This window comes from Chelmon rostratus, chromosome 6 (genome assembly GCF_017976325.1).
Source record: "Chelmon rostratus isolate fCheRos1 chromosome 6, fCheRos1.pri, whole genome shotgun sequence".
Classification (NCBI taxonomy): Eukaryota; Metazoa; Chordata; class Actinopteri; order Chaetodontiformes; family Chaetodontidae; genus Chelmon; species Chelmon rostratus.
The window spans coordinates 20355863-20379418 of NC_055663.1; the positions used below are offsets into that span (position 1 = coordinate 20355863).

Below are 23556 nucleotides of genomic sequence, written 5' to 3' on the forward strand. Positions count from 1 at the left end.
CACTGAACCATCCCTTACGAAAGGAAAGGAAATAATGCCGTCCCACAATTCATCGCGGTAGCAGCAATTGAAGGGACGCATCATTCGGCCGTTCACGCAAACAGACGATTTATATGTTATTTTGCACATTCATAGCATATATCAGCAGGCTGTCCAGAAATTAGACGTTTAGAGTCATTTTCTGTTAAGTTGAGTCTCGCCACTGATTCGTCCCCGTTAGAACAACTGTGGCGGCTCCTGAGTATGTTCACTCTAATGCGAAAAGTGAATGAGAATAAATAATGACCAAATCTTTCGCCATGCAGTCGCCGAAGTGAACACTGACCAAAACAAGCTACGTATCGTCCTAACTTTTGATACAAAATGACATTTTTTAGACAGGCAAATCAGGAGAAAATTAACTTAGTTCGAGATCTTTTTCTGTCTCGGTAGCACATTCTCGCGAGACCTTTCTGGCTCAACAACATATACTCGCGAGATCAGGAGCGAACATGTACAGAGCAAATAAAAAACGAGCAGCAAAATTAGGCGCAAAGAAAATACTAGTATTGTATTGTTGTGACTTGGACGCTCAGCAGAATTGTTTTTTAGGTTTACAGTTCTTTCAAAGCCTTGCACCCCATCTGTTCCCTTATTTCCAGTAATTCCAGCTACTGTTTTTCAAGCATGCCCTTTTATTTACAGGACTCAACTGAGAGGGGGCTCCACCAGATAATTCCATGCCCTTTTTATAAACAAATTCACATATATGCATATGATCTAGACTTACAAATACTAAATTCAAGATAAAATCAATAAATCTTGGGTATGTTGTGTGTAGTCTAGTTTACTTGGTTGCAATGGATACATGATGATCACGAGTGTTATGTTTTATTCATCCCTTTAATGCCTGCATTTTGCAGGATTTTAAGCCTCTGCATATCTGTTTTTGTATAAACTGCTGTTATTTTAAGTCTGACCATTGATGTTTTTAACCTGTGCATTTATTGTGCTGCTGCTGTCTCACCCAGGACACTCCTGTTAAAGATTTTTATTCTCAGTGAGGCCCTCTCCTGGTTAAATGAAGTTCTCAATTTATAGTCCTCCATTGCATTTTTTACGCATCATTTTACCTGAAAATACTGTAATGAATATATAACTGTATATACATAAAACCACGTCTCATGCCAAAGTCTTGCACATTTCATTTTGTATTCATTCATTCACTGTTCACAGAAACAAGACAATAATGTATTACAGTGGCTCAATGGGAAATAAACCCCAACTAAATTTCTGGTATTATAACTGTGATGATAATTTGATAATGTAAATGTTATTATGTTAAATATATATATTGTGTAGGCCTATTCTTTTACTGGATGTTGACATTAATCATTTTAATGATGCTTATTCTTCAAATCGGTTTTATGATATCAATATTTAACTGTAGTAGCTGAGTGTGGTGATCAGTGCTGTTTAATTTTTTCTTCAGTCACATTACCTGCTCCACTCCCAGGTTACACCAGAGATCTATTGTAAAAACTGTCTCTGTAGTCATGGGTGCTTGGCCTGAGGGTGTCTTTTCAGCAGCACAGATGCTACTGAACAATCACAGGTATATTATAGGTCTACAAAAGGCAGCAGTGTGTCTCTATGATCCTTTACAGTATATAGTTCAGGGAATATTATACATTGAAGATGAAACTGACAGAGGGGCTCAACGGAGAGAAAAAGGTGCAACAAATCTGTCTGGTACTTCAGCACAAACAGTGCTGTGGATTTATTATACACAGCACTGTCTGACTACTGATATTTCAGAGCATGGTCAGGACCATAGATTCTAACTTGTACAAACCTCAGTCAGATAAAGGATCAATGACTCAGACAGACTAGACAAACATATTGAACTAAACAACCCCTCTGCCCCTGCACTCTCTACTATTAATGGATAGAGAGGGATGAGGGCAGGTTAACAGGGGGGATGTATTTTGGTCAGTTTGCTAATAAGGTGGTGGCATCCCCCCTAAAACCGCCTACAGGTCTTACTGCTGTAAGGATGGTCTGTGTGTAAGAACACACAATTCAATGTGATTAGTCAGGATCATAGTGCAGATTCTTCAAGCAGTATAGACGTTTTTTCTTTTTAAGCAAAACAATGAAATAAACCACTTTATTCTCAGTCATTGTGCTGTACAGTGAATGTCATGAATATTTAGCACTTAGTGATAATTGTTTAAATCATTGGGCTCAATCAATTCAACACTTGAGTTACATAAGACTCACTGTCAGCAACCAATGTACATTAATTAACCTAAATATGTACATAATACTAATACACAACACTTGAAAACAGCCTAACTTAGCTTTGTTGCAAGGCTTTGATAAAGTACTAAAATAAATTAGTACCAACAAAAAGACAAAAAAAACCCAAAAACTTTTAAACAGACTTTTGACCACAAACAAGTGATCATTAAACTAGAATTACAACTTTGAACTTACCCAACATGTAAACAATGCCACTAATCAGCATGGTAATAATCTGGATTTAGGTCATTATAACAATATATATAACTGAATTCTAAATCCCTTGTTCACTATTTGTCTTACAGTACAATGCAATAATCTGCTGTTGGTTTTTTGCAGGCTCCCAGCTATGACTTTCCTGATACAAGCCACAAACTGCTGTGCTTTGCCTCATACTAATTCACATCAATTAAAAAAATAAATAATTACTTGATTTCATGCATTCTATTTATTTTAACTTTTTTAGTGGATTTTATTTTCCGTCTATTATGCATTCTCTTCATTCAATTTTCATCTTTTATTTTTCTTTTTTTTGACTATCAAGTTTTATTCTCCATCGTATTTAAAACAACTTTCTATTCCTCTTTTTGTCTTTATGTGAAGCACTTGTTGCGTGTAATTTCTTTGTAAAGTGTAGCGTAAAGCACTTTGAGCTGCATTTCTTGTCTGAAAGATGACATACAAAAGAGGTTTATTACAATTATTATAAAACACATTTAAAAACAAACAGGGTTGATGACTGTACTGTACAACAAGATGAGATAAATAACTTGGCATGACATAAAGAGGTAACAGAACAAATAGCATAACGATCCCATGAACAAATAAATCATTCCTAAATCAGTAATTATTGCTGGATGCACTGAAAAAAGGAACACCGTAGTACCTCTGAAATCATCATTACTGGTAAACTGTTGGCTTCTCTCTCCCTTTTTGACGGTTGTGTACTTAAACAAGCACAACTTTAGTTTGTCCGTCTTAATTTTCAGGTCAGACTGAAAATATTTTGCTTGGAGAACATGTCAGGAATGAGTTGAAACTCATTGTCATAATTCCATTCTTTCCAAATGGGCTGTCAGTTGTTGTATCTGTACAAATAAGAAAAACAAGTCATTTCTTTTGCATCGTACAACAGCGAAAACCTTTACAGGTTAACCCAGACACAATGCAGAAAGTCAACCAGTACGATTTGTCCCGTTACCTTCGTCAGTTTTGAGGAGCTGTTAATTGATTCAATAATAACAACAATTATATATTAGAGATGTTTATAAAATCTTGCAAACATCTTCTCAAAATAATACCACAATGTCGTGTGACTCATTGAATGTTAAGGCACAATAAATGTATTTGTACAGTGTGTCTCACCCGTTAAGAAAACATGGTAGCGGGCTGATATGTTCTGGACCTGCAAATGCACCAAACATGTGAGATAGTCAGGCTGATCTCTTGACGTGAGGTCACACTCGTGGTAAGGCAAGACGTCCAATATTCCAACATCTTGGCACCAGGAAAAGAAGTGCTTCTTCTCTTTTGCCTCTGCACTCAACCTGGATATGGGAGGATAAACATCACATTCAGATAGGCAAGATTTTAACAGAAACACAATCAGCATCAGTCTTTCATGAAGTTCATTCATTCATGAAACACTCCAAATGGTAACTGAAACCTGTCAAATGTGATAAAGTGATTGAAATGCAAAAACAGGATATATGAAAAAAACATGGTGGCTGATGCCATGAGGTCAGGTAGAGATGCAGTGGGCTCGTGGATAATAATCACTGTTGGAGGTTTAAAAATGAAGCAGCTACTTTGCTTTATTTGATGTGGAAATGTTCTTTGTTCCTCCTTTTTGAAGATGAGTAATTAAAAGGAATGGGGAGTGGTGGCATAACCCATTACCAGAATTACCCAGCTGTGCTTTGAAAGGGATGTCTGGTATCATTTTTTGTGTATATAAAATATTCTACACTATTATATTATGAATATGTGCCGTCCTATTTACACTGTATTTTTGTGATTTTTAAATGCATACTTTATACAACTTTTTCTCTCGGTTCACTAGTTTGTATTATCTTACTTTTATTAGCTCCCTCTAGGTGCCCAGATTTGTTTTGTTGTGTTTGTTCTGTTCCCTGGTCTTTTTTTATTTTTATCTCATGTTGCATCATGTGTTTTAGGTATGGAAACATTGTGCGAAAAAAGCCCAAATCACAGAAAGTCAAAGGCTTTCAGTACATTTGTATCCTACTGTAAAAAGGAGGTTTGAAAACATAAAATACTTATTTTTTCCAAAGTTGACCCCTACCTCGCATTTTCTTTCAGCCGACGGATGTCTCTGTAGTGCAACATCCATTTCCACTTCCCCTTTTTGCTTAGCTCTTGCAAGATTTCGCACATTTCTTTCATGTTGCCTTAAAATTTATACAAAGTTGAAATCATGAGTTAAGCTTATAAGATGCTTACGTGACAAGAACTCAAATGCCAAAAAGCAGGTATTCAGTTAACATACAAAGGCTGAGGGACTCCTGTGCTGCTCTGTCGATCATTATACAACCACCCCTCAGGAAGAGCTCCTGATGGGTGAGTTTCACAATATCATCGGGCTCATCAATTCCAGCAAACTGGACACCTGGTGACTTCTTCAGCTCGAGCAAATGTGGGACCTGAGATAAGAGAGAGCAGAGTCATTAATTCTGGATTATCTATTGCAAAAGTCCTGTCAAGATCTTTTTCAAGCTGACCAATTACCTCACAAATGTGCTCTGCAATGTCCTCATTCCTGAGGACGATGAGTAGAGACGAAGAACTATCCTCATCAAGAAAGAACTCAGATGGCTGCACAGCAGAATGACCCTCTGCTTCCAATTGTGCCTTTTGAAAAATTGAGAAATAAAACAAACTTCAAAAGCCATTTCAATTAGCAACTGTTACACTGCTTTGAGACCGAAAGTGAGTTCCTTTTTTTGACTTTTCTCATATATTTTGAGTTGTTAAAGGGCTGTACAATATCTTTGAATTTAGCATTATTTTGATATGATCTTTGTCTACCCAATGACCTCTTACCTCTTAATATCAACCAACGCCTAAGTAACAGCTGTGTAAAACATAAATGAAACAGAATGCGACAATTTGTGGATCCTTTTTCACATATATTCAAATGAAAACAGTACAAAGACAATCTAATGTTTTACATCATCAACTTTAAAGTTTTTTTGTAAATACAGGTTTGTTCTGAATTTGATACAGCAACATGTTTCAAACAAGTTGGGCCAGGAGCAACAAAAGACTGGGAAAGTTGTGGAATCCAAAAACACCTGATTGGAACATTCCACAGGTAAACAGGTTCACTGGTAAGAGGTGATAGTATGATTGGGTATGAAAGAAGCATCCTGGAAAGGCTCAGTCATTCACAAGCAAGGATGGAGCAAGGTTCACCACTTTGTGAGAGACTGCATGGGAAAATAGTCTGGTTTAATAACATGCAACATTTTCAATGCACAATTGCAAAGAATTTAGGAATTTGGAATCTACAATCCAAAACATCATCAAAAGGTTCAGAGAATCTGTCTGCATGTGGCCAACAATTCGAGGCCAGGCAGTGCATATAAAGGATCTTACTACATGGGCTCTGGAACACTTCAGAAAACCAGGATGAACAACGAGGTACAAGTGGCAATTTAGTATAAGGGTGGGGTATTAGACTGGCCTGCCTGTAGTCCAGAGCTATCTCACGCTGAAAATGTGTGCTACTTATGAAGCACAAAACACATCCATGGAGACTCCAGAATGTTGAGTAACTCAAGATGTGTATTAAGCAAGAATGGGAAAGAATTTCCTTTTCAAAACTGTTCGGGTCTTCAGTTCCGAAATGCTTACTGAGTGTTGTTAAAGGAAAAGGTGATGCAACATAGTGGTAAACATGCTCCTGTCTCAGCCTTTTCTGGAAAGTGCTGCAACCATCAAATTCAGAATGAGTGTATATTTACAAAAAACAAAGTATATCAGTTTGAAGATTAAATATGTTATCACTGTATAGTATTCAATTGAATGTGGGTCGAAAAGGATTTTAAAATCATTGCATTCGGTTTTTATGTACGTTTTACACAGTGTCCAGCTTGCAACTGGCTTAAATAATAAATGTGGTGGGACATATACTCAAGAGTATTCCAGTGATTCGTTAAGATGGTGGTTTTGTGCTGATGCACAACCATTCAAACAGGAAAGCAGGTGCATGCTTCTTCCTGTACTCTACTCACCTTAAAGTTTGCTGTCAAAGGTTTTTTGCTATTATTAAAAGAAAAAAAAGCAGCAGGGCGTGTTGGCCTCTTGATTGTAATGTATGAAACATGTTCATGATTGTAGGTTGGATAAGGAGGATGGCAAGAAAGGGGGTTGTTCAAAGGCTGGTTCTTGTGGTTCGCAAAAGGCTACTGTCTGGCTGTCGGTCAGAGTAACCATCTGCCAATGACTGAATTTCTTTGGCTACACAGAAGGGAAACTTCAACAAATTAAGGCCAAGATAGGGTGTGCCATCAGAAAACCGAAAAATATAAATCTCTTTTTCGTTTTTGAATGGTTCCCTTTTATTTTTGTGATACCGTGATATAATACGGTCACTGTAAAAAATGGAAAAAAACCCAACTTGATATAAATTTTAGGTCATATCGCCCACCCCTAAGTTAGCTACTTAGTTAGTTAAATATTATTGTGGAAACTTACTGATTCATACAGTTGGACAGTGGAGGAATTGCTTATTCTGCAGAAGTGGACTTTTGACATAGATTAAAGACATTTGCATGGACATTTGAAAATTGTTTCTGCTGTGAAAACTTTCTGTGATTCCAACCTCCAATCTCTTTTAAGGAGGAAACAACAAATTTGTACTTGGATATTGTGTACAGGTGATGACTGTTAAATTGTAGAAAACGGTGGCATAGATATTAGATACTTCATAGAAATACTGTATTGAAAGTTTAATGAAAACTCATCTTACCTTGGTTTCCTCAAAGAAGGCATCATCTGACGTCACTTGTATGTAGAATCTGTACTTTGTTTTAGAGGATTTCTTCACAGCAGAATTCAGATTACTGTGAAAGCTCTCATCCATCTCTCTCTTCAGTTGATCACAGAAGTAAAAATGGTTACTTGGTTCAGTTTTTGGGTAACCTCTATCCATTCTAATGTGTTTAGGTCTAGATGGGACCTTTTTGTCATTACAAACATCGTTCATCATTGCAGTGTACAGCCTAGCACATTCAGCAGTCACACTAGAAACCCCAGCATGTTCCATTGGGTTTCTTGTATCTTGAGATAATCTTTGAAGATGCAAAGCATTTTTGTCCTCTAAGGTGTCTACTGTGTCTTTCCTGTCAAACATGTCTACCTTGATTTTCTGTCCAAGTGACAGTGTGTGCAAGTGATCCACTGAATCGTCCTGCTCCTCTAGATTGGAAAAGCATACAGTTACAGGACTGGAGGAAGGCAAATTCAATTTGTCATGTGCGTCCAGTTGGTGGATGGGTCCCCTCTTACTCCTTTTCAAAAGCCGTTTCATTTGTTCTGAGAAGATAAGGCATTCCTGTTCCATTGATGCCTGAGTGAGGTCTTCTTGCAGGCACCTGTGAGAAAGCTGCTCCAGAAAACCCTCAGATCTCTTACGACTAATGTTATAGACTGTACGTGTGAGTGAGCTTTGAGGTTCCAGGAAAAGTCTGTCATCTATCAAGCCATCATCTTTGTCATCCACAAATGAAGTTGATGTGTCCGAGCTGTCTCTCTGGTCCACCTCAATGCTCTCTGTAGTTGTTTGCCCAACTTTCTCAACTAAACTATTTGTCAACAAACTTTGGCTTCCATCAACTTTCTTTTTTGTAGATTCAAAAGGCTGCATGGGAAGAGGTGAAGGAATCTTGCTGGATTTTGAAATGTCCCTTCCTTTGCATTGATATAAAGAGTCTCGACATGTAAATTTAGCCTTATGTGAGTTAGACTTGTCACTAACACTTGACAACCTCTTTGGAGAAAGCTCACTGGCCTCTTGCTTATCATAATTTAGTCCTCCAAAATTTCCTTTGCGGCTTTCTGTCTTTTTCTCCAAGAGCATGGAAGTTGGTGTGTTGTATGTGATTACAGGGGATGTAGTCTGTTTATTTTTAGAAAAATCTGACACAACAGAGCCTTCAGTTACACTGTCTTTAGGGATGCAATCTGCTTGAATTTCATCACTTTTAGTTGATTTATGTTCACCTTGGACAATAATTGGTTTAATGGCTGGCAAACAGTCAGTGGAGGGAAGGGGGGTGTAGGGATGACAATAATCTTGTCCTAAGGAGGTTTCCTGTATTTTATCTGTCCGATCAAGAGAGTGTTTCATTTCAGCTGTTTTCATCTGACTGGATGTGTTAGTGTGACTTGATTTGGAGAGGAACTTGTCTATAGTTTGTAGAACTCTTAGAGTTTTTACTTTTAGATCAGGATGCAGACCATCATCTGGTCCATGAGGCAGCTTGTCCTTTATAAGTATTGAGCTTCTGCGAAGACATGTTTGAGTCATGTTTTTGCAGGTTTCACTACTGTTAAATGTAGAACTACTAGCATTACTAATAGGGCCAGAACAAGTTACATACTGATATGGTTCCTCATCCATAGTTGGGGTAGGGCACCGGTCGTCAGACTCACTTCCTGAGACCTCTGGCTGGTTAGTTTCATTTACATCAAGAAGCGATAGTGATATTGTGCCAGCAGGCAGTTCTTCTTTTTTACAGTACATATGAGATGTACTACATACCTCTGTGGGTAGGACAGTTTCAGGGTAAGTAGTTTCACTGATAAATGATATTTCTTTCTGGCCTTGAACTTCAACATTGCCATCTGAATGTGAGTCACGTTGTTGTACTGCATCTTCTCCAGAGGTGTCTATTCCAATAAAGGGAATTATGACCCGAGGATGGATCTTTTCCAATCCTTTGTTTCTTTCATCAATTTTGACATTGGTTTCTTTTGTCAATCCCCTCTCAGCTTCACACTCTGTGACAGTCTCACACTGAGGTGAAGGAGACTGATGATAAAATGGTTCTTTTTGAGAAGTGTTATCATCATTTTGCTCTTCCTCAAATGATCTGGTATCCCAATCATCATGACTTAGGTTCAAGTTTGCCATTACTTTATTTTGGCTTCCTGTTCCAACACTGTCATTTGTTTGGGAAATAGACACATCTGCAGAAGATCCATCTGACACGGCCTTATCTGGCAAGCAAATATCATTTTCTGAATTTTCCTCAACTACAGGTTCATTAGAAATCGGATCCATTTCCAATGAAAGGTGAGTAGCTGTTTCTGAAATGGCATGTTCATCTCTCACTCCACTGCCATTGACAGCCAGATTTCTCAAAGGCAGATCACGGCAGGCATCTTCTTTGTTGTGTGCTTGATTTGTTTGCTCATCCAATAGTCTTTGGAGGTTACACTCTGTGATGCAATCCTTCTTTACTGAGTCTAGGCCATCATACATAAGCGATGGATGATCAGGAAAACCTGGACAAAAAATATCGTTTTCTGAATTCCCCTCAACTGCAGGTTCTCTTTGAATATGCTCAATTTCTGATGGAGCATGAACTGTTTCTGAAATGGCATGTTCATCTTTCAATGCACAGTCATTTGCGCACAGCTTTCTCAACTGCAAATCATGGCAGGCATCTTCGTTGTTTGTGTGAGATGGCTGCTCATCCAAAGGTGCCTGGCCATTACACTCTGAGTTGCAATCCTTCTTTAGGGAGTCTGGGCCATCACACAAAATTGGTAATGGCTGATCATTCATATCGCTGTCAGCTTCCACATGTGAAAAGCAACAGTCTTTCTCATCGAGTCCATCTTCTTTTCCAAAATTATCGTCTTTGATCACTTTATCTTCATGTACTGTACAACAATCCATATCTTCGTTAACATTTTCAGCCTTGCCTGGTGAGACAGCCTTAGGTTCCTCCCTAGACACCTGCTTCTCATTTTCCTCAAGAATTCCATTGCAGACTACACGAGATTCTTCATTTGTTGAATTATCACCTTTGTGAATCATTTTTGGAGAAAGTTCTATATGGCCTTCTTGGTATGGCTTTTCTTTCACTTCCCAGTTTTCCTCATCTTGGGATTCAGTTTCATCATGCTCAATTGCAGTAACCACATTACCTGCTCTTTTGTTGGAGTCTCTCCGTTTGGATGAATCCTTTCCCTGTTTTTGCATTAACCTCATCTCTGTCGCTTCTGAATAGTCAATGCCATCTTTCATATCTGTCTTCTCATTGTTGCATCCGTGTAACACGTGGCAAATTCCTGAAGCAGTCTGATAATTTTCTAGCTGAACGGATACACTTTCCATCTCTTCCTGTACAGAAATGAATGTTCCATTGCCTTTACAAGACGGTACATCTGTGTGATCCAGGGGGCCCGCTTTTTGCAAAGGGGCACAAGTCCTCCTACTTTCGAAGGTGCTTCTGTCACTGGTAGTTTCTGTGCAGTGTACGCTATTTCTGTAACACTGTAAAAAGACAGAGAAAACAGAATATAAGAAATACATAATCTAAAAACTTCGTCTACGTCTTTCGTTCAGTGAAAACCGTAACTGTTTTTTTTTTCTCTCCGGTTATTTGGTTTTTCAGTGTTTTGAAAAATTTGGTCACTTGCTATTGATGCATCTGCAACTCAAACAATGAATATGGTATATCTCAATTACAAAAGGAAGCAATGTTAAGAAATGTGTCTCAACATTAACAGAAGTACAACAAGTTGCTGGCTGACATGCAGGTGCATCAGTCATAAATCACGCAGAATTGTGTTTAATGGCAAAAAGAAAAGCCACAAAAAAGTACGAAATGCCAAACCAAGAAAACTGCACTGGGTGCAATTTTGGGATTAAATTTGCCTGCTTTTTTGTCCACACATCCACTTTGTGCCCACCAATCACATACAGCCATAATACAACACACAGGATGTATGTACAGTTGTGGTCAAAAGTTTACATACACTTGTAAAGAACATAATGTCATGGCTCTCTTGAATTTCCAGTTATTTCTACAACTCTTGATTTTTCTCTGATAGAATAGGCGCCTAATTAAAGTGAAAATGGCCAAGGGACATGTAACCAAATATTAGCATTGCTGTATGTATGTTTATGGTCCAGCAGATTTGGTCACTTTTTCTGTTAACCCATAACAAAGTCATAAAAGAACCAAACTTCACAAAAAAGCATTTGTGTAGTTTGGTTCTGAAGTGACCAAATCTGCTGGACCATAAATATACATACAGCAATGCTAATATTTGGTTACATGTCCCTTGGCCATTTTCACTTTAATTAGGCGCTTTTGGTATCCATTCACAAGCTTCTGGTTGAATCTTTAACCGCTCCTCTTGACAAAATTGGTGCAGTTCAGTTAAATTTGTTGGCCTTCTGACATGGACTTGTTTCTTCAGCATTGCCCACATGTTCTCAATAGGGTTTAAGTCAGTACTTTGGGAAGGCCATTCTAAAACCTTAATTCTAGCCTGATTTAGCCATTCCATTACCACTTTTGATGTGTGTTTGGGGTTATTGTCCTGTTGGAGTACCCAGCTGCGCCCAAGACCCAACCTTCGGGTTGATGATTTTAGGTTATCTTGAAGAATTTGAAGGTAATCCTCCTTCTTCATTATCCCATTTACTGTCTGTAAAGCACCAGTTCCACTGGCAGCCAAACTACCCCACAGCATAATACTACCACCACTGACTGAGGAAGTTGCATGTTCCTGTGCAGCTAGGAGGTGTGTTGTCAAGGACAATAGTTCCTGGTACCCTGTGGGATGGCAAAAACAGGACGTGGCCTCATCCATTATATAAAAAATGGGGCTTCCTCTGGGGTCACCACCAAGAAGGAAGTAAAGAAAGGGTCTAGTACAGGGTTAGTTGTGCAGCAGGCAAAGATGCCTCACTCAAGACTAGTCACTGAAACTTGCAATCAGTATGTAGAATGTCACATCTGGTGGAGAAAGACCTGAGGCACCAACTATACCACATAGTTTCTGGACTTTGATCATCCAGGGTGCTCAGGCTAAGTGATTTGCAGAGTGTGACTCCCATTCAGATAGCATAACATTCGTTCAGCAAAACAATGGACTGTCCCTTCAACTATTACCTTGCATAGTTCTTTATACCTACTCCATTAATTATTATGACTGTATACCTACTACTACATTACAAGCGCAAGAACCTTGCCCTTAACTTGTTCTATATTATACAGACCATCTGAAAAGCATGATGAAACATTAAATACAAAACTTTGTCTTCAGTGTAATAAGATTAGGCCCAAACCTGAAATGTGCTTACCGTCTGGAGTCCAACAGATGACTTGAGTGTCTTCAGTGTTTCGCCAGTTTCTTTCTGTTCACCAGACACAGATGTCTCTTTCTCATTCACTTGTGGATGTGAAATGACAATCTCAGCATTGGAGTTTCTTTGTGACAAGTCTAAAATCATAGATCCTTGATCCAAGACAGAGTTATCCTTTTTGCTGAGGTCCAAAGCTTTGTCTGAAGTATCTGTTACATTCAGGCAGGGAGCAAATGAATTGGCCTTAAGCTCAGACTGAGCTTGGGCTGATATCATTCCTCCGGACATTTCCAAATAATCACTTTCTTCTGAACATGAGTTTGTGTCAACATGGAAGAACCTAGCTGTTGACCGGCTGTAAAACAGACCTATCCACATGTGGACAATGAGCCGCACCTCTTCGCTGGTGTCTTGAATGGAGAAATCCCATGGGCTATCAAAGATGTGAAATGTACAAAAAATAGCTCTTTCAGTTGAATAATTTATGATCATCATCCAAACTAAGTCAGCTTTATCAGATATTGCCCATTTGTCAACCACATACAAACAAGTACAGCAATGAAATTATGTAAAAATATAATTTTTAACTCTCAAGTTGAATATATTCCTCTCTCAAATAGAAAAAAATGTACATACCCATGTAAGGCTCGGATGATAGCTCTATCCTTTGAGTCACTTGTAAACTTGCTGTCTAGATTAAAGTCATAGTTTTCTTTCCATTGCTTTGTGACTTGGACAGATCCATCCTTGTTAGCAAAGGCACGGGAGTGCCTGAACTTCCTACTGCACACCATGCGTTTTTTCAGATACTCTGGAGTCCTGTGGTTCTGTTCACTTCTGTCTTCTTGAACAGCAGAGGGGTGTAGTGTTTTCATTCCATCACCAGACGTTATGTGGTGATGATGCAGCAGTCTGGTAGAACCACTTAAAGGGGATACCTGGAAAGGTGTACCTGACAAATCCAACAGTAAAGAGGAAGATGGGTGAAATGAGTAAGCATGTTCTATAGCGATCAAACCAACCAATTCACTGCCTCCCACAGGATGGCTTGATGAAGGAGACTCAAGATGCTGAATGGGTGTAGCAGTAGGCTGTCTAGGCAGTGAATGAAGAACTGACTCCTGCTCAGAAGTGGTAGCATCTTTTGCAAGATCACACTTCTTCAAACTTGTCTCAGGTTTTCTCTGAAGTGCTGGGTCTGGTTGTGGTGGAACCTGGTCATTACTGACACTGAGTGCCAAGTCAGCAAGTAAGTTCAAAGCATCTGTAGATGAGCAAGCACTGTTACTTTTTTCCTTAACAGTCTTCCTGACAGAATTATCTCTAGCACACTCTTTGTTTTTGAGTTTTTCACTGGCCAAACAAGATGGGGTTTGAAAATGCAACCACCCTGTAAAGACAAAACAGAGGAGAAAAAAAAAAGAGAAACTGCATGAAAATAGAAAAGTGGCACATTTAAAGCATTTGAAATACGCCAACTTATTGCTAATAGGACTTTGTCCCCAACATGGAGACTAAACCACTGTTTTAAACAAGGGGATTGGTTTATAAAGCCATAATGCCAGGTTTGGGTGCAGATGCAAAGGACTGGGAAACATGCAGCACAAATACGAGAAGAGCAAAAGCAAACTATGAACCAGCAACCACTTAACCAAGTGCAGTGATGGCATGCTGAGAACACTTGCAGAAGTGACAGAGCCAAGAAAAGGGTAAATCAGTTTCAAAGTCATGCACAATACTGAAAAGATATTATACACCATACACGGAAAACAAGAATTTCAAATATCAGATTTTTGAAATATGACTTACAGTTTCTTTTAACATATTCTGCAGAGATGCCTTGTTGTTTCTTGAGTGTTTTAATCCTACCCCTTCTTGGAGAAATCGATAGAGGCCTTTGTGTGATTTGAGGTCGTTTGTCTAAACTGTTTTGTTCTTCTGTCTCTGATGAGTCTTTCCTTCGTTGGGTATCCTGACCCTCAGATTTTTGTACCTTACCTCCTGTCTCTTTAGGAGTCAGGCCTAGGGCGTACGCAAAAAGAGGGTCAACTGAAAACATCCTAGAAACTTGACTGACACCCAAACTAGGGTCCTGGACAAAGTTAATTGCATCATCAGTCTTCAGCATCCCAAAGTCTGAGTCAACTTTGACCTTTTTGAGACCAGGCTCAGTGTCTTGGGCAGCATCTGCAGTCCTTTTTTCTAACCCAAGAGTACCTGTTTTTCTCTTACTCCTTAGAAGAACAGATTTTAGTTTATTCAACAGAATTTGTCCCTTTGTTGTACACTTCCCTGGTGAGGGGGTATCCACGTGTTTTTCTTGAATAGTTTTTAAGGGAGGAGTGTCTGTGCCATCACTCTTTGAAGAATGCTCAGTACTCTCTGGATCCAAAGATGATGAACCATTGCCATCTGAGTGTCTCAAAGTAACGTGTTCATGATTAACATGACTGACAATGTTTTGATAATGGTTCCCTTCACCCTCAGATGTTGTAGCCTCTGTTTCATCTACTGTCGTCTCTGGAGCAGTGCTAGACTCTTGTTCCATTTCGACTGTGTCATGAGCATTCACAGTGGCATCAATCAACAGTTTTCCAGGGCACGGATCATCTTTAGTCAAAGGAAGCTCAACCTTTAAAGTCTTAATCCGATCAGCAATATCTACAGAGCCATGAGGAACCAAGATTTGTCCACATTCACTGATAACTGGCTTTAAGTCCCAGCGTTCTGTTTTCTTTCTCAGAGGACAAGCTTCAAATTCCATTAAAATGGTGTTTTCAAAGTTCTGCTGTCCAGGGTCTGTTTTTTTCCTTTCTGTTACTGCTAGACCAATAGTAGCAGATCTCACCTTTTTACTTTTTGATGATAGGTTTCCAAATTTGCGCTTTCGCCTTCGCACTTTCCTCCAATCAATATTTGAAGGATTACTCAACTGTGGGTGGTCTGATGAATGCTTGGTCTGGTCTTCCTTCTGACTCTTCAAGTCATCGTCCACTGGTATTTTCACTGTCTGTAGACTGGGAGTCTCAACACAAACTTTAGATACACGTTTCCGGCCTTTGGAATGTTCCCTGCGTAGTTTCCAGCATTTTGTCTTTGAGAGATTGGTAACCTCGGGGCAATCAAAAACCTTTTTGGTTTTAATAGTTTCTTCATTCATAGAGTTCTGTCCTGCCATTTGTAATCTAGGTGCTGAAAAAGCAGAGATCTTAAAGTCAGTATGCCTTGTTGCAGACTCAGTACTGATCACACTTAAACTTGCACTTGTGACAGTTCGCTCTGCCGAAGTGATGCTGACAATCATCTCTGCAGGAAGGTCATCTGCTGTACAGGCAGTCAGGAGATTTTTTGTCTCTATATCATTAGTTCTGATCAGCACAGTCAAGTCAGATTTTTTAGTGTCTTTGGTAACGTCTCCAGGTAGCAAATCATCTGGTACAACATTTTGAGGCACAGCTGTTAAGTCAACTTGTGCTTCAGCACTTGTTATACAACTGTCCAAAGTTTTTTCATCATTTACAGCAGCTGTCAGGCCCTTAAACTGGTCTTCTGATTCCATGCTGGCATGATTGGCCAGTGCGTCCTCAGGAGATGACAGACAGAAGTAGACACCACAATCAAGGTCTTCTATTTGCTCCTCTTGTCCAGAGGCCAGGATTTCTGAAGCCTTCGACACTGGCAGTTGAAAAGAGGCTGGTTTGCTCAGGTATGACCTGAAGTTCTGCCATGCCCTGTCAGTCCACTCCGGGAATAAGTAGAGGTGCTTGTCAGCATCTGGAACATCATACTGGTCTGGAAAGATGCTGGTATCCCTAGAGGGACTCAATGCCAACCCAGGATTTATCAGTGCTGCGTAACTCTGCATATGCTGCACATATACTTCACACAAATCTTCATTTGGGTCAGCAGGTGTTTTCTCAACTTCACCCTCTGCATAACTTAGCACTGGTAGAGCCCGCAGGATTTCAGATGAAACGGCAGGCTTTCGCTGTTCAAATTTTATATCTGTGATAGATCAAGAAAGAGTATTTGTTTAACATGATTTTGGGTTCATAAAATGTTATTAATACTCAACAAGCAGAAATCAGAATAGCCACTGAGCAGGGCAAATGACCTTTCATTGAAGTAATGTGAGAAACATATCAAACGAAAATATCCACTGTTAAATACTGTAACTGTACCACTGTAATTACCTCCATGTATAACTCGTGAATCTGAAAACACAAATATGCCTTGCAGGACCTCAGCTGCACTGGACTCAGTATCTGGAAAAAACAGATATGTTGCTGATATGAAGTTATATTGTGGTTGTTAACATAGACAGAATTCAGCAAGTTTTGTTGTGAAACTGACATACCATCATATGTGAGGAAATAGAGGGAGTGCAACAGGATAAGAAAACCACCATCATTCAGTGGAATAGTGAGAGCCTGCATAAAAATCAGCAAGTTTGTTAGGTACAGTTTTTGGATGCTGGCGAAAAAGTGAAATTCAACAACATAATGTTATGCCGTGTAATGCATAGGAAATTTCGGGTGCTGAAACTATTAGCCGATCAATTGACTACATGTTTCTGACTGTTAGCCACACTGAATAAAACACCACTTAGGGGTCTGATAAATAGTGATGGTTTAATTATTTTTGAAATTTTAATGGAATGAATGACTAAACACTGCTGTGAAATGATAAACAGATACTTACAACATCTTTCTCCTTGATCTCCCATAGAAGCCGAGAGAGTGAACTGGTTTGTTCTGTCTCAGAAGAAACAAACTCGTAACGACTGCAGTATAAGCCATCCAGAAAGACTGGAAGACAGCAAAAAAGCCAAATTCATCAATGACACATTCAGTATAGCCAGGAATTATGTTGAAATATCCCTTGAAAATGTAACTTCTGTGTAATAAAGCTGTTTTTTTTTTTTTCCAACAGCACACCTTCACCAGAGAAGCAGGTTTCAAAGACAGCCCTTGGCAAAAGCTGTCGCAGCTCTAACATGGAAATGGCTCCACTAATTTTCAGTACTGGTGGCCTTAAATGCAAAAATAAGACAAAGTACAGAAAATAGGTTACGGTATATAATGTAAATTCGTAGTAACAAGAATATACATTTAAGAATACGGTGTGCATTTTCTATGTCCACATTTAGCTTACAGTTCTGCAGGGATGGAGGCCCCTGCTGTAGACCTCAGCCCAACATCAAAGAGATGGGTGCCTATTTGAAGCTGACCCCTCCACGGAAAGTAATGACAAACTGAGGGAGGGGGGAAAAACAGCAAAGAAAACAGTTATTTTAAAAAATCATGTGCTCATTCACAACATTCTACTTTCAGTTTATTAAATATGGTCATGCAAATTACTGAAATAAAATACTTCCTTAATTTGAATGGATACAATGGTGTAAAAAAAGTTCCAAAGTGTTTGTTTGTCTTGAAGAATTAAGGAAGGAAACCCTGAATTGGAAACACAGCGACAGGAAATGTCTGTGTTATTTGGCCTTCATTTTGGACATTACTAACTATCTCTTAGAGTTGAACCTCAAGCTCCAGCCAGCTTCTCAGCTTTCTGCTATCAAATATGAAATCAACTGAAGTGAAATGAAAGCTGCGGCAAGTGCAACTGGAAAGAGGAAACACTGTGCATTTTCCTCCTGTGAAGGAAAAAGCCTGCTGTGAAACTGAGTGAGTGTGAAAACTTCTTCAGGCATTTAGTGAGAGGTTTCAGGACATGACATATTTGCTGTTGTGGAACCAGCTGATGTGCCTGCAAAGTAAATACCTACTACCGTGAGCAGCCCTTTTCAAAATGACTCTTGTACAGTCTCAGTTCTGTTCAATCCTGACTGACCTGGAAAAACAACTGAGTAGCATCATCACTATCATCTGACATCAGATGGCTCACCACAGATGAGTAGTTCCAGCCATCGCAGAGGTTATTGTGATATGTGTTAAATTAGCCTGGCCAGGGGTGCTGCCGAGTGGGGCCAGGGGGACCAAGGCCACCCTGATACAATTGCTGCCCCCCTAAATTTCTGGGCGCACCTCTGAGTATGGCCCTTGAAGGATGTTATAAAAATTGAAATGGCCATTGGAAAAAGGTTCCCTCACCCCTGCTTCAAACAGTGGTCCAACTGAGCTGTCGATTGAGTTAGACTACCTTGTGGCAGTGTTATTGTATTTCTTTTTGACAGCAACATATATGGAGAAAGCCTATCAGATTTGCTAAGTTACTTACCCAGTTTTTTCTCCTCACTGAAAAAGACAAATAACGGAACAATTTACAAATGCCACTTTAATATTCTCAATTTGTATGAAATGGCACTTGGTTGAATAAACAGTATGACAATTAGGGCCGAGCAAGTGTGGCAGTAGTGATTCATTACCTTTCCTCAAGTGGTGCTATGGGTGTTTGGCATCCTTTGGTATCCTTATATGTAAATGATACAATGGCAAAGGGACAGGCAGCACTGGGGGATTGAGCCGTCTCATTGCTTCCATCATCTAGCAGCTCATACATATAATACTGCAAGGTCAAAACAAGAAACTTTTGAGCTGCTGGGTGTCCCTGCCATTTTTTCTTCTGAACATGTACCCATGCAATGAGGTGCTCAACAATATTGTGCTCCGAAGGACAGCACAAACATCACAACAATTGAGCATTGCAACAAATTACCGTATATGCGTAAACTTTCTGTGACCTCAGCATTGTTTGTTATGTGTTAATGTAAAATATGAGCACCAATATTTTTCTGCATTTGTAGCTCTATATAAAAGTGCACTTTTTCATCACCAGTCACATTCCTCTTCTTACCTGAGTCCTCTCAAAGGCAACAAAGGAGCTGGTTTTGGCAGATACTGAATGCAACTCTCCTGACACATGACAATCAAACCCCTCAGTGGGTGAAGTGAAATTCTGGGTGTAGTTCTCAGAAACCTTTTTTGTCCGGCCCTGTTGGGAACAACAAATGTCAGTGATTTTGTTCATAAGATATTTTCTTTGAATGAAAACACAATCACCACATAACTCAGACAAATATTTCATAATTTCTTTTTTCAATACCTTTGTTAGCCTGATGATGGCAATGTATCCAGATTTCTCATGATACCAGCGATTCAGATCCAAACAGTCGGAGTACATTGAAATATAAACACCTGGGTAAACAGAGAAAACTCACTGAATGTGTGCTCAGTTAATAACAAACACATGGAGGGTTGTTTGCTAACATTTGAGGATCATATGAGCTCTACAATGTTTAACTCATAACTTTGAAGTGGCTTTCCAAACAACTGACGCTCCTACAGTAGGCAAGGCCACACGTTGACGATGGATGAGTCAAAGACACATGTTTAACTATCTGAACGACTTCACCCTGCTGACCCTGCAGCTGAATATGAACTCGAAACAATGTTCAATTCTGTTACATGCCTATATTAATAAGCCATAATCACAATTACATTGATGTTTTTTTTGTTAATATTACTCTTGCTTTTAATTCAGTCTGAAGTTGCCCCATGGTTCCACTATTACTTATTTCCAAACATCCTCACACAGTGTTTAAATTGCTTGTTGGTTCCATTCAGTTTCTCTTAACTTTCTATTACTTTGTTTCTCATTTTAAGATTTTAGTCTATTTTAGCCTCATCTTATAGATTCTAACTGCCCCGACACAACTCAAATAAAAAAAGTGACTTGACTAATGGCAACTAAATGCTTGGATCTTAATAGTTACTTTTACTTCTTTTCCTATATCCTGGTGAGGAAAAGCTTTATCTTTATGATTCAGGCTTTAAAGTATGAGACATGAAGTAGGTGATGCTGCTTCCTCACCAATGGCCACATTTATAGGCCAGTGACTATCTTACAGCGCATTTTTTTAAGTGAAGTAACAGCCCATTTTGAAAAAAAGCAAAAACAAGTTATTCTCAACAGGCCTTCAGACCTTGTGTTGTTGAAACATAAAAAGTGCAACAAAAATGCATTGAAACATGAATAGGGATAGATAAGATGCTTAACAATGTGTTACATACAGGTAAATTCTCTCTAAGTCACTGGAAACAACAGCTTGGAAACATGAGGCAAGAGAAAGAGCCAATAACTGGTTTAGCAGGTTATTCGTGTCTTTTATACTCCTTTTTCAGCAGTGTGCTGTCAAAGTAAAGAAAGTTACGCCATTAGTAAGAGTACTATATAAGAGTATAACTTTTGTTATGTTTAGCATAGATGTGTCTGTTGTGAGAAGGTATTTCAGGCAATGTGTCAAGAGTACCATTGCAATCTGCACAGGAACTGGAAAAGATCAAAACAAGCATGGATGTGAAGCAAACACAGACAAACACTGCAGCAGTGCTATATTCAATTACATGTGACACAGTGGATCTCTTGTTTCATGTACCATTCCAGTGTGGTTTCATACTGCTGTTCACAGACAAACAGCTTCATAAAAAAAGACTAAAGTGGGTAGAGGGATAACAGACAAAACCTTTGAGATGCAACATTTCACACCTAATTTATAAAGAAAAACTGAAATTTAAGGAATACATGTTAAAGATATAGGTGATCCATGTTGCAATGTATAGTGAAACAGAAATTTCTGAATTCATCATCTTTCTACCTCTAACACACTGAGCTGCGCCAACTTACAGTTTCCATTTGACAAAAGAAATTCTTCCACTTTGAAAGTGAAAGTGAGTTGAACATATATTAATACATTCAACTTGCTTTCACTTTCAAAACGCAGAGGAGCACCAGACACTCAATAGGACTATTCTTTAGCTTTTTCTGCACACCATACATTTTGGACAGACTGCCTGTGTGGACAGTGTTCTGGACACTTAAACGAGAAAGGCTCGATGTATATCTTTGCATTTTTTTTTAAACCAAGTAACCAGTAAGTACAATCTTAACTGTGTGTTTTTTGCATAGAAATACGACCTGTTGTTTGTTCATGGCTGAGCTGCACAGAGCAAACTGTCACAGTGATCTCACTACTGGTCGGTATAGTAACAGTATGACAGGAAGAAAAACGAATCATCACAATTTACCATTTGAGGGATGTCCCAGAGCTGTGCATGTGCTGTTTCCAGTGAGTACACCAGTTTCTCCAAGTGCATTAGCCTTTAATCAAACAAATATTATCAGTGAGATCTCAGGGTTGGCTGGAAAAGTATTTTCTCAGGTGTGCTGTCTTTCAAATCTTTACCTTGTTGACGTCGTCAAACAGCAAAAACCCAAATGATTCCTTCAGATCCTCTTCTGAATATCCTAATTCTCTTCTCTTTGCTCGGAAAGCATTATACTAAAGCACAAGATACATAAAAAGGATGAAATATATTAAATAAATCTCCTGCAACCTCACTGCAAAATCTTAGGTACAGCAATCACAGAAGGGAATATTTTACAAACTATTCATCCCTGACATCAAACATGTGCAGCTATTGATTAAATGTGAACTGATTTGAGTTTAACCATTAGTGTGGCGTGACGTTCAATGTCATCTAAACTCTGGGACATGAGGAACACGGTTTGGACTGACCTTTTTTTCCAGGGCCTGATTATTTATTAAAGCAGCGGACTCGTATCTGAAGAACTGCTTCGACTCTTCATACAAGTACGCACTTTTCAATGGAGCCAAAACAGTGTTTTCAAAGGCGTCAGAAGTTGCTGACACGGGCACGAATACACCTAAAAGTGGACAGAAATGCAGACATGAGCACAATATGTTGGCAAGATGGTGAAATTACACGTAATCGCCTTCAAACTGGAAAAAAGTTATTTCGCAAGCCTGCGACTGTTAGAATGGTGAGAGACGACACTTTCTCCACACGTTCCCCCCTCGTCTCATCACACATTAACTGTGGGATTTTACCTCAAGTATCGTGAGTGGAGGAGGAATCTACATTTCTTCTTAATCTAAAAGTGAAAGTTAAACGACAGGGGGGAAAAAAAACTCATCACCTTTACTCGAGGCACCACCATTTCCACTTTCCATTGCTGAACTCTTACGAAATCTGCCGTTCTCCCTTCGCCCGTCGTTGAAAACAGATGTCTCTGGTTTTAAACATTACGACATTATTATAAAGTCTCATGTATCCTGAATCCAGTAAGCCTATCCAAGTAACTTGAGCTTTCGCCGCAGTTTCTACAGACATTCTCACGCGACAACCAGGAAGTTAAAAAAATAACCGACGGTCCAAACGTGTAGAAACAAACACATCCTCTTAAATCCACTTTTGTCGTTTCACAGGTGATAAATCCGTTTAATTACGAAAGGTGTCCAGTCCCCACCCAGCCGGTGTGGACACATGTAAACTGCGCTGCGAAAAGGAAACAGAAACCTATCGAGGCGAAAGCATCCATCTTGGACGTGTCCACCAAACTGTGGCGGTGGTGAGGCAGTTGTTCGGGCTCCGACGAGCCTCGCTCTAAGCCTGCGGTTCACTGCTCCTGTGTGTGTTTTCCTGCTTCCAGTAACACATTAATTAATGATTGCTAGATGCAGGCGAACTGGCACCGCAAAACCCGTATATGTACCCTCCAATTCGCGATACAAGCTGTTTTTGTAAGGTCATGATGCGAATGTACAACACATAAGAGTGTAGTGTGACCGCGCAGGCTGTAGGGGAAGTTGGGATCAGAGCTAACACATTTAGTGTGTTAGCGCTGAAATCCAGCTATTCAGAAAGGGCTGCTGAGAGTTTGCCAGCTCTCACTTTGAAGCAGCACCAAACTTTAGGTCCAGGTTTGATTTCTGCTATTCTAGGTGAAGTTTTTCTGTTAGAATTTGGGTTGATTATTCTGCTTCTGTCAGTTGTCAGAGTCAACAGAATCAGAAGTCCTCACTGAACTTGTGCGAGGTTAATGACCTTTAAAAAGTTCCTGGAAGCAATCAGGAAATTTGCTTGGAAAAGCTCACAAATGAA

General features: G+C 39.3%; 1 protein-coding gene across 3 annotated transcripts; it reads right to left on the minus strand.

Annotated features, from left to right (window-relative positions):
- Positions 1–1845: 1845 nt before the first annotated feature.
- tasor2 (transcription activation suppressor family member 2) lies at positions 1846–23054 on the minus strand. Of its 3 annotated transcripts, none has more exons than XM_041939784.1 (22): positions 22592–23044; positions 22170–22318; positions 21837–21932; positions 21679–21751; positions 19697–19788; positions 19448–19585; positions 19020–19159; positions 18872–18888; positions 17792–17891; positions 17575–17669; positions 17339–17445; positions 16995–17067; positions 16831–16902; positions 14447–16642; positions 13274–14027; positions 12635–13070; positions 7277–10813; positions 5032–5154; positions 4793–4946; positions 4589–4694; positions 3649–3830; positions 1846–3371 (listed from the first exon to the last, which is right to left on the minus strand). In XM_041939784.1, exons 1-22 carry the CDS (start codon positions 22623–22625, stop codon positions 3274–3276), a joined length of 8772 nt encoding a protein of 2923 aa, XP_041795718.1. In that variant the 5' UTR covers positions 22626–23044; the 3' UTR covers positions 1846–3273. The 3 variants fall into 3 exon arrangements, with proteins under 3 accessions (XP_041795718.1, XP_041795719.1, XP_041795720.1); XM_041939785.1 differs by having other exon boundaries at positions 1848–3371; positions 13274–13589; positions 22592–23043; XM_041939786.1 differs by lacking the exons at positions 1846–3371; positions 3649–3830; positions 4589–4694; ... (2 more) ...; positions 7277–10813; positions 12635–13070 and having other exon boundaries at positions 13377–13589; positions 13757–14027; positions 22592–23054.
- Positions 23055–23556: the final 502 nt, after the last annotated feature.

What these genes read in the sequence shown, in the direction of transcription:
- tasor2 (XM_041939784.1), bottom strand. Translation starts at nt 22,625, where the DNA reads ATGGAAAGTGGAAATGGTGGTGCCTCGAGTAAAG. An exon ending in AGATCAAGGAGAAAGATGTT is followed by an intron (nt 17,068 to 17,338) that starts GTAAGTATCTGT and finishes ATTTTTATGCAG; the next exon opens with GCTCTCACTATTCCACTGAA. An exon ending in TTCACGAGTTATACATGGAG is followed by an intron (nt 16,643 to 16,830) that starts GTAATTACAGTG and finishes GATCTATCACAG; the next exon opens with ATATAAAATTTGAACAGCGA.